Here is a 17,461-nt window from a genome sequence, read left to right as displayed (position 1 = left end):
CAGGAGCAGCTAAGAAAAGAGACAGAATTGCTCTGGGACTCATCAGTGTCAGGAAGCACAGCATCAAGGACAGACTCAGTACATCAGTGAGTCCGCTCAGGGAACCCATTGTCCCCTTGCCCTGCCTCACGTGTGCATTCTAAGCCACAAGAGCACAGGAACCTTTCATGCCCAGAAGGCAGGTGGTCTGATGACAATTTTGGGCAAGTTTAAAAGCTTACTCCACAATCCCGAGCACTCAGCAGCCCTGCAGTGAGGAAGAAGAGAGGGGACACAGATGCCACTGGAAACCCCAAAACAAACAGAAGGAGCCTGAGGACAGTAAGGAGTGTCTCCATTGCGTGTCACTGGGGATTACTCACAGAAGGAAATGGACGAGGGGCTGTGGCTTCTGGGGATGAAACCACCGCTTTTGTCCCTCAGGACATCATCCTTTCAGAAACTTGAGGAAAGACATGCATGAGAAGCCGCTTCCAAGTCTCAGATGGGACCTGGAGCAAGTCTCCTCTGGCACCGGTGGGTTCTCTGAAGAGAGCTGGCAAGTTGAGCAACCTATGGGACAAGCGCTTCCACTCAAAACAAAGCTGCAAAGATCTCATGGGCTTTCTCTCTCTCTCTTTTTCTGTTTTTCTTTTTTTTTTAAATTGAAATATAATGCATGCATTTTAAAAAATCGAAACGGTTGCATCCCAGGGACTCAGGCTGGAGGCCCGCTGTGCAGCTGTGAAGGTCAGAGGCCGGCGGCCTGGGACGCCACAGCGCGGGGCAGGAAGGGCCAAAGGCTCTTCCCTCACCTTCTGCCCCTCGGTGTGCGACGCCCAGGGCCCGGGAGCTTCCTGCGCCGGCCGAGTGCGGCACGGCGGGCGTCGGTTCCGCAAGCCAGGCCCCGGCGGCGGCCGGACCCCAGGCCGAGGCACGTGGGCGGCGACGCGGGGCCGCCGCGCCGAGTCCCCGACGCGGGGCGCGGAGCGAGGCCCCCGGCGGGCCGGCCGGAGGGCGCGCCCTCCCCAGGAGGAGCGAGTGAGCCGAGCAGCGGCCGGCCGGGGGCGGCAGGTGCCACGGACGGGCTCGCTCGACCTCGGCGAGGGCGCCGGGGCAGCGGCCCGAGTCCCCGCTCCCCGTCCCGGGACTTCCGGGGCCCGGCGGAGCTCAGGGGCGCTCCTCCAAGGGCGGCCTGCCAGGCGGGGAGCGCGCGGCGCGGTGGCCGGGCCGGGGGTGGCCGGGCTCCCGCAGGGGCGGCGGGCGGGGTGGGGTGAGGCGGGCCGGCCCCCTCCCCGCCCGCCCGCCCGCCCTTCCTCCCGTCCTGCAGCCAATTAGACAACCCCCTCGGGCGGGAGGCGTGGGGCGCTCCATAAAGCGGCGCGGAGCTGTCACCCTGCGAGCAGGCTGCGCACCGCCCAGGCCGGAGCAGGCGCCGGGGACTCGGGCGCCGCGGGCCGGGGAGCGCCGAGGAGCCATGGCCACCCCCAACGGGGCTGTGGAGAACGGGCAGCCCGACAGGAGGGCGCCCGCCCTGCCGCGCCCCGTCCGCAACCTGGAGGTCCAGTTCACCAAGGTGAGACGGGCCCGCGTCCCACCCGACGGCAGCCTGGCTCTGCGCTGGGCTTGCCTGGCCGGGCGGGGGCGTGGACGAGGGGCCCGCAGGCCGCGAGCCCCGCCGCTGCGCTTGGGGCGTGCGGGTGCCTGGGGCGGCGGGGTCCGCTGGGCGCTTCTGGGACCCGAGCCTCGGCGCCGGGCCCGGCCCTCCCGAAGCCGCGTTCAGCGCTGGACATCCCGGCGGATGCCCGTGCCCCACCCGCGTCCGCCGCGCACCCCGAGAGGGACCCCGAGATTAGCACCCCCAGACGGACTCTCCGGCGCCGAACCCCGGGCGAGGGAGGCTCTGCAGCGGCCGCGCGGTGCCAGGCTGCGGCCGCTGCGGCCCCGACGTGCCCTTGCAGGCCCGTTTTGAAGGCCAGCGGTGGGCCGCGGGGACCGGCGCGGTGGTCTCCCCGCAGACTCTGAGGCGAGGTCTCCGGGGCTGGAGGGGTCGGGCTTCGGGGAGGTCAGAGGGTGCCTGAAAACACCGAGAGCCGCTCTGCGAGGTCAGGCTGCCCTGGGAAGCGTCCGGAAACGTCAGCGGGAGCAAGCGGAGAGAAGGGCACCTCCCGTGCTTAGCTCAGCTCGTCCCAGCTTACCAGCCGAGCAAGGGCTAGCGGGAAGGCGTCCCGGAGCCCCGGAGCCCCGAGACCCTGGTCTTGGCAGATCAGGGTCTCAGGTCTGGGCCTAAGAGACCGAGGGTTGCAGGGCTCCATCGTGCCGTGGAGTCCCGCACCTCGCGGTCCTTTTTGCGCCGCGGGGCCGGCAGGCTGGGGCACCGCAAAGTGGCGGGATCACCTGCCTGGGGCAGAAAGGAAGATGGCGAGGCCTGAGCTGGGCACAGCTGGCAGCCCCGCGGCCAGCGCGGAGCGCGTCCTCTCCAGTGCAGGGACACCCTGAGGCTGTTTGGAAGCTACTGGACTGGGTCTGGGGGCATTTCAGGGACGTAGGCCGAAAGTCACTGTGGGCTTCGCTTTCCTCAAGTTTATCTCCTTTTATGTTTGCGTCTTATCCATTGCTATCACCCCCCACCCCGCCACCCCGACTTCAGCTGACACAGCACTTAGAAAATTCCTCCATCAATTTGCTTTCAAAAGTAGCAATTATGTGTCTCAAATAGTTTTAATCAAGCAGAGAAAGTTGCAGGCCACTATGTGTGGCCTTCAGATTCTGATCTCTTGGCACGTATGGTCGGCTGGACCTCTGATCACATGACATTAAAATTAACTGTTTCCAGAGGGCTCTGTAATCAACGGAGACAGTCCGATGGAGACCATTTTTAATGTAGTTTCATAAGTAGGAGCAGCTTCAGAGTGCAAATTCTGGGAACACTGAAAATAGTAGCTAAATATTTTTAGCCCCTAACACTGTTGGTTGTCACCTGTTGTAGGTGATGGTGACATTTTGTTTTTCTTTTATAGCAACCAAAAATTATATATGTTGTTTTCCTATCCCTTTTAACCTTTTACAGTGCTATCAGAGCAATGTTGCCGCATATGGAAAGTTGCCCCTTTGCAATTCTTTCTGGCCCTTTGCGAGCGTAGATACAGCCCTTACTTAGAGAGGTGGATCTTAGCACATTTGCAGAGTGACCAGTCAGTCTTTGTTGTCCATCTTCTTAGTGGAATAGAACTGGGTTGTGACTAAGGCTCAGGGGACGGCATGAGATGGAGGGGGCTGGAAAGCCAGATCCTTAGCAGCTTCTGGCGATGAAGACTGAGGAAGCCCAACAGCAGGCCTCTGCATCCTCTTTTCTGCTGGAGCCTCGCTGTCCCCGCTCCAGGCCCACCTCACGGAGGCCTCCTCCTAGCACTTGTAGGGTAGGGGTGCCAGGGTGGCTGTGACTGAGGGCAGGCAAGCAATGCTTGCAGAGCCTCTGCCTGCAGAGGCAGCCCCCAGTGCGAGGAAAGAAATGGAGAATCAGAGCTACAGAATCGAGGCCCTCCTGACGTGTGAGCGGTAACGGTCTGTTGTTTTTCAAACCCGACTCCTGATGCTTCTTGCTAATGGAGGACATGCAGGAAATGGGTCTGGGCCCCAGCCTTGGGGGACCACATCCCAGGGTAAGTCCAGTCTCTGTAAGGAAGAAGCGCCTTTGTTTGTTTGCATGTTTTAACATTGGGCTCTGTTCTCTGATTTGGGGGAGGGGAGGGTCCCCTAGAAGGCCCACATCGGTCTCAGAGGGTAGCAGCCCCTTTCACTGCAGAAGGTCCCTGACTTTCCTTAACAATCCTTAACAATTCAGTAGCAGAAAATTTCTTTTTTAAGATTTTCTGGCTCAATAAAACGCTGGATTTTGATGATTGTTTTCTATGAAAAGTAAAATTCCCTCAACTCTCCTTTTCTGAAAACACTGCTTTTGAGTAGAGCTGAGGTTCAGTGGAAGTTTCTGTAAGCGGTGACTACAGAACTCTCTTGTGTAACCACTACCCTCACCTCCCTGGGGCACCTGACTGCAACCACGGCTGTGGTTTTCCAACTCAGTCTGGATAGGATGCCATTCCATTCCTCCAGTAAAGTGTGAATCCCACCCGCTCTGTGTAACATGGTTTTATTCCTCTGAAAGTTTTGTTTCTTACCAGTTCACAAGTCAAGGAAAACAGATTTTTTTTTTAGACCCACTTGCCTGATTTGGGGTTCAAATCAAGAAAGCCAGCATAATTGATAAGCCACACTCTCTGACCCCTTCCTCATTTGTGTTTTCGTTTTCTTTTAGTGCAGAGTAAAATCAACAGTAGAAACCACTTACAAGATTGCTTAGTAATGTAGTATAAAGCAAAAAATTTTGCTAAATTAGAAACATTGTGATGGGAAAATATGAGTAAAGTTGAGTAGCCTGAACTTTTTTTTTTTTAAGTTGCTGGTTAGAAAGGATTATGGATCAATGTCACAAAACAACCGAGTAATTATTTTTTGGGAAGAACATGCTTGAAGCTGAAGTATAACAGACATCTGATCATTGCAATGTGTTTTTATCCCCTTATTTATATTCTCTTCTACTACCTGCTCATTTTCCCTTCCCCTTGTAATTGATATCAGGAAGGTCCTAGAATCAGCAGATTTCACTGACAGTCTCTATTATCTAACCCACGAAATTTCATCTTCCGACAAATGGGCTTCTCTTCCTGGCTGTACTTTCCTCCCTGCGCTAACTTAACCCCTCTGCTCTACTTATTAATTTCTCACTGTTACCGAGTGATTGCTTGCTGGATGGCAAAAGTGAACTCTCGGATTTGGTTTCAGCTGGAAGAATAAGCCTGTAATTGTAGCCTGGCCTTTCCCACATGCTTCCCTGGGGGCCTGGCCTCAGGCTGAAGGCACTGAGCTTCCAGAAGTGGGATGGGTATGTCCTACAGTTGAAGGCCACTGTCAGCCTGGACCCCACACGAGCAGGCAGGGACACTGCTCACCTACCCCACCAGGGCTGGCCCTCTGTGCTTTGTCCCCACCACTCTCAAATTTCCCTGCTTTCCAGGGAGAGTTATCAAAACAGTACCCCAGTGGCTTCCCAGAGAAGGCTTCCTTTCCCTTGAGCTTCGGAGTTTTTACAGGACAGCTGAGGACAGAGAACAGACAGGTCACATGCTGGATAAATCGGCCACCCTCTCACCCATCCTCACCGGGGGACCAGGTATTCCAAATGAACGAAATTCACAGTTGTGGAAATTAGCCCTGTAGTCACAGTGATGGAAATTAGCCCTATAGTGATGCAGTTCTCCCTTTAAATGAATCAAAGATAAGCATATAGATACATAGAATAAATGGATATAAAGACATGCATATAAATGTATGTGTATAAACATATGAATATAGATACGGAGGCTTCCCTGGTGGCTCAGCGGTAAAGAATCCACCTGCCAATACAGGAGACATAAGAGTCTCAGGTTCAATCCCTGAGTCAGGGAAGATCCCTTGGAGGAGAGCATGGCAACCCACTCCAGTATTCTTGCCTGGGGAATCCCATGGACAGAGGAGCCTGGAGGGCTGCAGTCCACGGAGTCACAAAGAGTCGGACACGACTGAGCAACTTAGCATGTACATAGATATGGAGATGGAATCTGATGAGCTGGTTCTGTATTTAGAAATTGTTGATGACATTTTACTCTGTGGAGATGCTTCAAAAGCATTTTAGCCATGTTCACTACTGGGGTCTCCCTGGTGCCACGATGGGCTCTGACCACGAGGTGGTCCCTAGCGGGTACAGCGGGAGAGTCTGTCCTCTTACTGGGGGGCCAGGACCTCCGTTCTGTGAGAAAATGGTCTGTGTGGTATCTGTCACCTCAGTTCCTAGTTCTTTTCCCCAAATCCTCTCTTTTAATATATTTTAAGAACTTAGGGTAAGCTAAGAGTAAATAGGACACATATTTCAGTGCATAGACCATGAAATTCTTTTTAGTTTGTTCATAATGTCTTTTTTTTTTTAACGTCTCTATTCTTGGCTGTGTTCTAGATAACTGAGCCTCAGAACTAAGTGATTTTTGTGAGTTGATTCTTTAGTTCTGGATCTAAGCAGTTATTTGCAACATATGTTAATATAATCCGAACATTTCCTAACCCAGATATTTATCTTGCTATTCCAACACTGGCTTTTATTAAAGCCCAACATGAAAATAGACATTTTAAAGAGAATGGGGAGATAGCATTGATGTGCATTATTGAGGGCTAAAGGGTTAGAGTGAGATCCTTTTATAAATCCAGTTCCTTGGCGGATCCAGCTGGGGGTTGCAGCAGGAAGGAGGGAGAAGGGGACACTCACTGCTGGCATACTCTTCAGGGGCAGGCAGATTGCTTGGCACTGTGTGTGTGGGGGGGGGGGTCCCCTGAACTTGATGAGTGTGTAAAATTTAACTCATGTCTTTTTTGTAACTAGCTCTTTTATTCTTCTGTGACTCCATCTTATTGTCTAAAAACATTTTAGAAAAAATTCTAAATTACTTCAGTTTTATTTTGACAATTTATAGTTCTCTGGAAATGTATTAAAAGTCAGAAGACTTGGATTCTGTTGATAATTCTGAGTGTACTCCCAGATAGGCACGTGACTGTCTCCCCCTTCCAGGTCCCACCTGTAAAACGGCAGGCAGGCAGGTTGGCAGGAGGGAAAGAAAAGACGTGACCTAAGGTCCGCAGCATGTTGGAATTATATGATTTTGATTTAAGCCTAATGCATTACAATTTCCTTTCCTGGTTAGATATTCATCAACAATGAATGGAACGAATCCAAGAGTGGAAAAAAGTTTGCCACGTATAACCCTTCAACTCTAGAGAAAATATGTGAAGTAGAAGAAGCAGATAAGGTGGGTGCCCTCCCCCTGGCCCAGTAATTCAATTACAGATCACTAGAGGATAAGGAAGTGCTTCAGCGTAGCTGTAAGTCAGAGCTGGCCCACACTGAGGTCGAACCTAAGCAAGCTGCTTCGTAGACACATGGCCCAGAATGGGATCAATTAGGGACCCTGGGCTGTAGAGTCCTTCTCCTTTGATAGATGTTTTTCCATCTGTGAGGATGACTTCAGCCGTCCTTATCATGTGGCTAAAGGAAAGGTTTTTATCAATGATTTGAACCTGGCAGCATTAAAGAATCTTTCCTGAAAGCATTTCCGGCTGGCTGGTGTGTTTCACCAAATGCAACATTCTGGCAGGAGACACTTTTTTAAAAAAAAAGACTTGAAGGAGACCAAAGACTTGCTAAGTCATGCAGAAGTAATAATGTTATGCAATTGCCAGATTTTTTTTTTTCTACCAGAAACTTAAATGATTGTGTAAAGCTATAGCCTATAACCCTATTTGATAGTGCAGGGTATATTGTATAAGCTGACTCCAGTACTTTGGCCACCTCATGCAAAGAGTTGACTCATTGGAAAAGACTCTGATGCTGGGAGGGATTGGGGGCAGGAGGAGAAGGGGACGACAGAGGATGAGATGGCTGGATGGCATCCCCGACTCGATGGACATGAGTCTGAGTGAACTCCGGGAGATGGTGATGGACAGGGAGGCCTGGAGTGCTGCGATTCATGGGGTCGCAAAGAGTCGGACACGGCTGAGCAACTGAACTGACTGACATTATATATATGTAATATATTAATCGCATTATTACATATAAAGCTAAGAGACTCCTGGATATGTCCTTGATACATTTCAAACCATAAAATATCTTTTGAATATGTGTCATTAGGGAAAAGGTTGAAAGTACAACTTTTGTAAGGAGGGAAGAGGAACAGAGCCGTCTTCTCAACCACTGGAGTACTTATCTGATGTTCATAAATATGTAGGTAGTGTGAATGACATGTGTAAAATAGGCTTGAATTTGATTCTAGTAGCAAGATTTTTGTCACAGTGTGCCAAGCACCGTGTTTTTACCTGTTCAGCCCCTCCCGTGTGCAGCACCCCATGAAAAGCTCTGTGTCTATAATACTAGCACCGAGGAGCTTATGTGAAGACGTTAGGGTGTAGGGGTGGGACACGATGCTGAGCACGTCTCCCAGGTGTAGTACACAGGTTTCAGGGAGCAGTGAGATCCCCACCACGGGCTCTGGTTTATCCCATGGTCTGAGTGACTGTTCCAAGTACCAGAAGACAGAGGCTTCCCCATCCCTGCAGCTGGAGAATTCCTGGCCTCCACTCCAGAGCCTGGGACAAGGAATTCAAAGCACTAATATCTCCCTTGCCAAAGTTTCTACTCCCCTCCAAGTTCATTTTGGATACACAGAAGCTTGGTGGAGTGTCCCTCTTGACTGGTGCTGGGTGTCCACTGCTGGCTGCATCTCCCTAAGGAAGAGAGGCTCAGAGGGATCTGGGGAGTGAGCCCCTGATCATTACCAACCAAAGCCTCAAACCTCATTTTCTTGAGCATAAGAATGGATGTCAGGGAATTCCCTGGCAGTCCAGTGGTTAGGACTCTGAGCTTCCACTTCAGGGAATGCAGGTTCGATCCCTAGTCAGAGAACTAAGATTTGCAGGCCACATGGTGTGGCCAAGCAATATTAAAAAAATAAAAAATTTTGAAAGAATGGGTGACATTGCTCTAAATAGCTCTCGTTCTTTCCTAGTAAAGATTTGATTGTAATTTTTCTGTCAGTGCCCAGAAGATCCAGCTCTTTGTCTATAAAATGATCACAGCTCCCAGGGGATAGCTGATAGTGTTGTTTAGCTGCTCCTCAGTCCATGGGATTTCCAGGCAAGAATACTAGAGTGGGTTACTATTTCCTTTTCCAGGGGATCTTTCTGACCCAGGGATTGAAATCGCATCTCCTGCATGTCAGGCAGAGCCACCAGGGAAGCCCCAGGGTAGGTGAAGTGAGGCTAAAGGGAGAAGTCCCTGACGCGGGCTTTTCCAATGCGGTCAGTTTTGAGATCCAGAGGAGGATTCTTGCCCCCGTTCTTGGACCGCATGTGGTTCTCAGCTGGAGTAAAGTGCCAAGACAGACATTTCCCACCTCATTGGTGAGCTGTGGGAGTGTGTTTGTGTCCAAACTTAGGTAGCAAGTCGATGCTCTCTTCCTACATAGGTCAGCAAGAAAAATGATTACAGTCACTGGTCTTATGACTCTTTTAAATACTTTGTACAATCAGAAGGAAAGTTAATCCTTGGCCCTTGTAGAAAACTTGAAAGACTTAAAGCAAAAACAAAATCCCTTAAAGTCCCTGACCACTGACGTGATTAGAACCTTGGCGACTGCTCTGAGCTGCCCGCCCACCTCCGTCCTCTGTGCCGGGATGGAGGCCGGACTCTGCAGTTCCTGGACAGCCGAGCCCTCCGCGAAAGGTGACACGCTCTCTCGGTTGTTCGGCCTTGCAGCCTGACGTGGACAAGGCGGTGGAGGCCGCCCAAGCCGCCTTCCAGAGGGGCTCTCCGTGGCGCCGGCTGGACGCCCCGAGCCGCGGCCGGCTGCTGCAGCAGCTGGCGGACCTGGTGGAGCGGGACCGCGCCGTCCTGGCGGTGAGTACCCGGGACCGCGCGCGCGGGGAGGGGGGAGGCCCGCTGGCCCCGGGGCCGCCCCTTCCCGGCGGCGCAGGAGAGAGGACTGGAGTGCGGGGTCGGGAGGAGGAGGGAGCGCGCCGTCCGGGCGGTGAGCACCCGCGCCCGCGCAGGGAGCGGGGCGTGGCCCGCTGGCCCCCGGGCCCGCCCCTTCCCGGCGCACGAGACAGGACTCGGTGCCGGTTGGGAGGTGGTGGGGCTGCGCTGCCCTCTGAGGCACGGCTCTCCAGCCCCCGGCCGGCGTCGCACCCCTGGACTCAGACGATCCGTTCTGAGGTCACACTTTTGCCCCTGCCGCTGTCTTCTCTGCCTGAGGAAGTTCGGCTGCACTAGTGGCTGCAAGACTCGAGATGCTCACAGACAGCCGGGCTGGGCCGCACCTTGGTCCTACGTGCAGTTAGGAGCTTAACTTGTTTTCTTACATCAACTCCTTTCCAAACTGAAATTTAACCTCATCCTCGGGGACAGTGTCTATGAAATTACAGGTGTAATGTGCCGGTGTGGTTTTTCTAATACTTATTAAAATAAATGCCACCCCTTGACACAGAAAAAGTGTCCATATATAGCTTTAAAATCACCCGTTTCACCCTTGAAATGGGCAGTGGTGAGTGTGTGTGGAGTGATGGTGAGGGATAACTTAGCTACAGGAAACTTCAGAGTGTGAAAGACCTAGGTTCGAACTCTCAGCTCTGCCGCTTTATTAGCTGTGTGACTTTGGACAACTTGCTCAGCCTCCCTGAGTGTATGTTTCTTCACGGAGAATGTCACTATTATTGATATCTGAGTGTTGTGACAATGATCCACTTAAAATCTTTTGCAGCCCCCGTCATCCAGTAAGCACTAAACAGATGAAGTTATTAATAATGCCATCTGAGGACCAGGTTCTAAGCTCAGCTGTGTGCTCTCCTGGTGATTTCTAGCACCGTAATTCCTCAGCTGCAAAATGTGGATCTTTATTCATCCCATTGTGTGAGGCTGGGCTGCTCTCATGAGATGGGCTGTGAAGACATTTAGGAGTAGCAAGTGTAGAATTTACTGGGATCCTCAGACCTTCCTTTGTCCTTGCGGTGGGTGATTGATCGGAGGAGATCCTGGGGCCCTGGGGCCTTTTCCTTAGAGGCCTGCACACGCAGCTCTCATAGCTCAGACTCCCGTGTAACACTTGTCCCAGAACTGGAGGCCCAGTTGGTCGGAAAGGAAACCTCCTTTTTGGCCTCTGATTTGGAAAAACAGTTCTTTCCTTTCTTGATTTGATGTTGGGAATGAGTGGTCAGGTGGACACCCGCGTGGAGGTCAGCGCCAGAGAGGACACTGAGATTCTCTTGGCCTTGCGTGTGTGTCATGGGTGGAGGCTGGAGAAACTCCATTTCGGGTGCTGCTCGGGGGTGTGTTGCCCTGCGGGTGCGTCCACAAACACGGAGAGACCTGCAGCTTCCTTCCTCCGCCCCAGCTGGCCGGCCTGCAGTGGGGGAGAGAGATCCCTCCAGGGTCAGTGTCTCTCTCCACAGAGCCTCTGGTTCTTCCTGCAGCAAAAGCCAGGCTCAACTCTCAAGCTGCCAAACTGGCTTCTTCAAAAACATTTCTGTTTTCCCCCAGCATGAGCTCATCCGTCTGCAATGTCCGTGAGGACTCAGAGCAGGCGGGAGAGGATGTGCCCGGTACCCTCCCCTCCCTGTCCTTAAGCGTCAGTATCGTCTTGGGGCGCGGTGGCTGCAAGCCCCCCCCCCCCACCCACTTCACCTTCAGCCCTCTCGGCTGTCCTGGAAGGCTGCTGTGAGTACATGGAGCAGGGTGCCTCTGCCATCAAGACTCACTGCCCACGAGAAGTAAGGTCCAGCTCTTCACCACACCGTAGAAGGGGCAAAGCGAGTGACCGGCAAATACAGTTTTTAGAACCCAGACTGCATCAAGGGAAAGCACGCCCTTGAGAGGGTTTTCCTGCCTTCTCCTGCACAAAATGCCTCTTCCGTCATGTTCCCTTGCCAGCTTGGTGGCTCTGACGGAGCTGGGCCTGAATACTTTGTGTTCAGTGTTTGGAGACCGTGGGCAGATCCAGCGGCCCTGGCGCTTTTTCCCTCACCACGGTACCTGGACCCAGGCTCTGGTGTTTGCATGCTCATCTCGGGAGCCTCCAAAGAGGAGCTGTCGCTGTTTGCTCTTGTCTCAAGCAGAGCCCCATTTCAACTTCTGAGCCCTTCATTTCAATTTCAGCACTAGGGTATCGTGGGCATGTCCCCACCGCACTTTCCCTTCATTCTTTAGTATTTAAGGGTTAGCATGTGTTGATTTCTCAAAAGGTACATTTTTCTCCTAAAATGTTAAAAAGAAACTTAAAAGCAGCTGTGGTTCTCTCATGGTCCAGCCACAATAATTGTTTAAAAGTCCTGGCGAGTAGCTAACTCTTCATCTCTCTGCTTCATGTCTGCGTAATCACCTGAAAATTGTTTTTTATTTATTTTTTTTTAAAGAATTTCCTTTCTAAAGCTATCGTGACCCAGTTTTGCTTGGAAAGATTCCATAACACCAACCTGGCAAATTCCTGTTATCACGAGAGTAAGCAAACATGACTAAATTAATAATAAAAATAGTCAATGCTTGTTGAATGCTCACTCTGTCCCAGGCTTGTTGCAGGCACTTGATCTGTAGTATTTATCATCCTGTTTCAAAGATAAGAATGCTGTGGCCCAGAGAGGTTAGGTCATCTGTCCTAGTTTACCCAGCCGGAGGGTGAGCCAGGACTGGAGCTGGGCAGTGGCTCAGGCCCCGCATGTCCCCACAAAGCTCTGCCCAGCCCTTCCCTTTTTTCCCATCCCAGAAAAGCACCAAGAACAAGCTCGAGGTTCTGCTGATAGACGACCAGATGTTGTGTGGAGCAACTGGGCCCTGGAGAATTTTGGCACTATTTACAATTGTTGAGTTCCCCCTGGGAAAAGAAAAGTTCCAACTTGGAATGTAAATCAGTAGGAGCCAAAGGTACAGCGTACTGGCTGTTACATTGCCCTGACTGGATCCCTGAGCAGCTTTCACCAGGGCTGGGACACCAGACCCAGACCAGCCCTGTCATCTCTAGCAACACACACTCCTGTCTCCTCACTGTCCCCAGATGAGGACTGCTGACCACCTGTCTGGCCCCAAAAGGGAAAAGGACGACAATCGTCACAGCTCTTATTACCATCATTTGAACAGTGGATGTGACTGGTACCATGGGTGGACACTGCTGTTAGTGCCTTATGAATGGGACTCCTTTAACCCACACAGGACTCCTGTAAGGTAGATACCATTATTAGTGTTGTTTTACAGATGAGGGAACTGAGGCAGGATGACATTCAGGGACTTGCCACGGCCACTCAGCTAAGAAAGGGTTGCCTCCTGTTCAGAGAATGCTTGGTTCATTCCTGAAGCAAAGATAAGGTGGCGCCAGCCTTTCACCTGGCCACCCTACACGCCCTGGTGCAAAAGTCCAGGGCCGCGGCCTGAAGAGCCTCGCTGACCTGATGGAAGTCAGAAGGCCCGGACTCAGTGCCGGCCGTGCCCCTGCCCGCCTGGTAACATAAATGGGTCCTGGGCTCCGTTAGCCTTGGAGTCTGCACCCTGAAGCGGGAGCAGAGCTGTCCGTTGGAGGCGAGGCGTCTGCACCTGCGCACGGAGGGTCCTCTCTTCCTCTATAAACCAGCATCTCGCCCCAGCGCCTTTGCGACCCGAATCCTGCCCTGGGCTCTGTGTCAGGGTGGCCGCTTCCTGCAGCCACGGATGACGATGGGCGGCTGCAGCCTTGGGCTCACCTGGGGCCGCTTGTCTGAGGGACACAGGGGTTCTTTTGAGCCTGGTTGGAAACAGAAAAGAATCCGTACCATTGGGTGGCTGCGTGCTCGCCTGGGGAGTAGTCACCCCTCACCACCCAGGGCAAGCCTGCTCGTTTCCCAGCCCGCACGGGAGTCGCGCCTCTGTGCTGCTTGTCTACTCTTCGGGGTCCGGCATGCTTTCCACAGCTGTGCTGGTCCGCAAGGCCGAGAAGAGAGAACCCGGGGACCCTTCTTTGTTAGAGGACCTAGCCCCCTTCCCAGCCAACCTGAAGCCGGCACACCTTCTGCGAGCTTCCTGGAGCGCGAGGACTCGCGTCGCCAACTGTGCTCTGGAAGGAGGACAGAAGGCCTGCCAGGGCGCATTTATTCCCTCCCAGAGAGGCGCCAGAACAGCCGCTGCCGTCCTTCACAGGACCCGTGGCCATGCTCTGGCCGATCCCCCAGGTTGAGGTGCTCTGAAAGAAAAGCAGTCCTTGACAGCCTGGGACAGGCCTTCTTTTGAACGTGCTGTCTTGCTTTCCGAGACTTGCGTGGCTCTGAGGTCCTGAGGGCAGCACTCCACGACCCTGCTCTCCCTCCCTGCGCTCTTTGCCAACCTGAGGGTCAAACGGAAAACCGTGTCTTAAAAACATGTCGTCTTATGATTGCAGACCCTGGAAACGATGGACACAGGGAAGCCGTTCCTTCATGCCTTTTTCATCGACCTGGAAGGCTGTATCAAAACCCTTCGATACTTTGCTGGGTGGGCAGACAAAATACAGGGCAGGACCATCCCCACAGGTGAGCCAGCTCAGAACTCCCGGCCCAGTCTTCTTTCTCCTCCAGGCAGCCTCTTCAGAGCAGCCTCTGATTTCTCTCCAGAGTATCCTTCCCACGCCCCCTGGCAAAAGAAACGGCACTGTGCCGATTCTTCCTCTAAGGAATTTTGCTTTTGAAATTGTTAAAAATCACTTCTTTATGAAACAGATAGGACTTAGAGTTGACTCTTTGATGGGCCTCTGGGTTTGTTTCTTATCTTTTTAACTACTTAGGATTCTTAAGCTCGATCCACGTGAGATTGAGAGATTCTTCATCTCTCTTCCAGATGACAATGTTGTGTGTTTCACCAGGCACGAGCCCATCGGTGTATGTGGGGCCATCACTCCTGTAAGTAGGGCAGCTTTTCTTGCGAGATCTGTAGATCCCACCCCACTGCACTGCAGTCTTGGGAACCCGTCTCTAGTGGGTTTTGCTTTGACTGCGGTGGCACTAGCGGAGCATTGCTGTGTGGCATGGACCTTGATGCTTGGGGGCCGAGATGGACCCGACCCCATTCCTGTTCTCAAGGGGCCAATTCCAGGAATGCAGCAGAAGACACATGGATTCCAACCAGAGGGGTCAGGAATGGTCAGCTCCCCTTGGGCAGGAGGCTCTCAACTGGGCCTTGAAGGATAGGAAAGAGTTGTTCCCCAGGACAAAGGGGTTTCTGAGCATAGGAATGGCCTGCAGGAGAGTGGAGAAGTGTCTGGCTACTTGGGGGCAAGTGGGATAGCTGGTGAGGTGGGAGCTTAGGCAGGGACAAAGTGAGGATGAGGAGGCGGACCCGGCAGGTGGTGCAGCCCAGCATCCAGCACCATGCTGCCCAGGGCCCAGGACTTTACTTTCTGGGTAGGGGAGCGCCTGGCAGGTGCCAGGGCTGCTGTGATTCTGCCGTCTGTGGGAGGAAGGCCCAGGCCACCGCGGCAGCTGCGGAGGCAGGCAGCAGTGTGGAGAGGCCTGGAGAAGCACTCTCTGGGGGCAAGGAAGGGGTGACGCTTCAGTAATCAGGTTTGAGAGCCAGTCAATGGTCAGGCCAGAGGTGCTCTTGCCCATCAAGTTGGGAAGCGGTCCCCTAAAGATGGATGTAGATTGAGAAAAGAGGGCCCAGGGGAGCTCCACGGACCACTAAGGAATCCCAGGGAGAAGCCTGAGCAGCCAGGGTCAGGGGCCCCCAGGGGCATGACACATCTTCAGAGAGAGATTGCGGTCGACGGGGTCATTTCCATCCTCCGTCTCCATCTCCAGGTTGTCTCCTACCTGGAAGTTCAAAACAAAAGAGAGACCTGCTGTTAGATGTGCTCCCCAAGAGAGGTGCCAGGGGTGTCTTTGATGTAGCTGGGGCCAATGGAAAGGGCACATGGGCCTGGGCCTTCCAGAAGCTGCAGTGAGAGAGCAGGGAGCCAGGAGGAGAGGCAGAGGCCAGGAGAAGGTGCAGCTTTGCTTGTTGGAGGGGAGAGCTGATGGCATCTGTGTGCTTAGGAGTGGGGGTCTAGAAGACGAGCAGAGCCCGGGGACCAGCGGGGCTGTGCCTGCTGTTATCAGCCAGCCTCACGGGCCCCTGGGACCTGGGGTGTTCTGTTTGGTGTACAGTGGTAGGAATTTCAGACAGAACTGGGGCGAAATCTAGCTGGCCGTTCATCAGCCCTGCTGGAGGAGAGGCATCCACGGAGCCTAAGGAGCCAAATGGGGGGAGTGGGCACAGGGATGAGGGCTGGCTAGAATCAAGCGTGGTGTGCTCTTGGAGACGCTCTGTTTCACCTTGTCTCATCACAGATGACACTTAGGCAACAGTGAGGTGAGGGAAACGAGCCTGGCTGTGAATCTGGCCTTCGTCTGACAGTTGGGACCTTGGTCCAGTGAGCTCACCCTCTGTGCCGCGTCCCCTCTTCTGTCGAGGGGAGTGGCAGTGTGACTGCCCCCACACAGGTGTTTCGGGATCAGATGAGTTCAGCGTTTGGAACTGCACCAGGCTCACAGTGGACGCCCAGTGGGCGAGGGTACTTCTCAGGCCTGATGCCAGAGAGACTTTGGTGTCCCTGCCTCTGTGGTGAAAGGAGGACAAGAGTTTTCCAAGATAAATGTCACCAAACACCCATCGGGCAGGGGTCGGTCTGTGCTCTGTAGGAAGAGAGATAGGGGTTGAGGCCAGGCAGGCCTGAGTCGAGGAGAGGCAGGCCTCATTCCTTTGGGGCTTTTCCCAGGTACTAACGTGCTGCTGGCATTGTTAACCTGCAGGAGGAGATGGTAGCACACCTACAGCAGAATCCTCTTTGCAGTGACCACCTATTAGCATCTCCTAGGGTGCAGTTCAGGAGACGCTGGGCAGGAATGCAGTTCTGATCATTGCATGCTGCTGTTGCTCCTGCTTAGCTGCTTCACTCATTTCTGATCTGTGCGACCCTGTGGACTGTATGAGGACCCTGCCAGGCTCCTCTGCCCATGGCAGTCTCTAGGCTAGAATATTGGAGTGGGTAACCATTCCCTTCTCCGGGGGATCTTGCCGACCCAGGGATCAAACCCGGTGCTCTCATACTGCAGGCAGGTTCTTTACCCCTGAGCCACCAGGGAAGCCCCTGATCTTTGCATACTCCTGCGTGACCTCCTATACCCCGCATCTAAACCATGCAAAGCAAGTGCTCCCCGCAGGCATCCCTGGGCCTTGGGGATGGCGGCGTGGGCAGCCCCGGGGCCCCCAACCCCTCTGTGTTCTGCTACAGTGGAACTTCCCTCTGCTGATGCTGGTGTGGAAGCTGGCTCCTGCTCTCTGCTGCGGGAACACTGTGGTCTTGAAGCCGGCGGAGCAGACCCCCCTCACCGCCCTCTACCTGGGCTCTCTGATCAAAGAGGTGAGACGTCCCAGGAGAAAATGCTCTATGTTATCAGGAACATTCCCACTCCCGGGAGCCGGGCCGCCGCCAGAGATGAGCCTGCCCTGCAGAGCCGGGCCGTGCGTGCCAGCGCCCGCTGGCTCCCGGCTGAGTGGGACGGGAATGCCTCCTGGTTTCACTTGGCAGCTGCTCCTCCCTGCTCCTGCTCGTGGCTGCTGAACTAGAAGGGACTCCATTCCTCCCCCGATCCCAATGAGAATGCTTCCTTCTGATGACGAGCTCAAACCTGTGGTCTCTGGCCAAATGTTTTGTCTAGAGAATTTACAAGGGGGTCGCTTGAGAGGTGACTTCTCCAGACCCTGTCTGCGTGGTGTCCATCCTTCTCCTGGAGCTGTGACCCCCACCAGCACCCCCAGAGGGGCTGCTACGAGCCCCAGCCTCCTCCCCAGCGCTGGCTCTCAGGCGCCTGTCCTCTCCCT

The 17,461-nt window shown here is 53.7% G+C and overlaps 1 protein-coding gene across 1 annotated transcript in view; it reads left to right on the top strand.

Moving 5' to 3' along the window:
* The first annotated feature begins 755 nt into the window (after positions 1-755).
* Positions 756-17,461, top strand: part of ALDH1A3 (aldehyde dehydrogenase 1 family member A3) — a 52,853-nt gene continuing 36,147 nt past the window's right edge. Inside the window, exons 1-6 of the mRNA XM_069559182.1 lie at positions 756-1,555; positions 6,768-6,872; positions 9,374-9,514; positions 14,007-14,136; positions 14,441-14,502; positions 16,872-17,000. Coding sequence (XP_069415283.1) covers positions 1,457-1,555; positions 6,768-6,872; positions 9,374-9,514; positions 14,007-14,136; positions 14,441-14,502; positions 16,872-17,000 — 666 coding nt within the window. The 5' untranslated portion in view covers positions 756-1,456. The remainder of the gene's footprint in view (positions 1,556-6,767; positions 6,873-9,373; positions 9,515-14,006; positions 14,137-14,440; positions 14,503-16,871; positions 17,001-17,461) is intronic.

Source organism: Ovis canadensis, chromosome 18 (assembly GCF_042477335.2).
Source record: "Ovis canadensis isolate MfBH-ARS-UI-01 breed Bighorn chromosome 18, ARS-UI_OviCan_v2, whole genome shotgun sequence".
Classification (NCBI taxonomy): Eukaryota; Metazoa; Chordata; class Mammalia; order Artiodactyla; family Bovidae; genus Ovis; species Ovis canadensis.
This window is presented reverse-complemented; position numbering and strand designations above follow the sequence as displayed.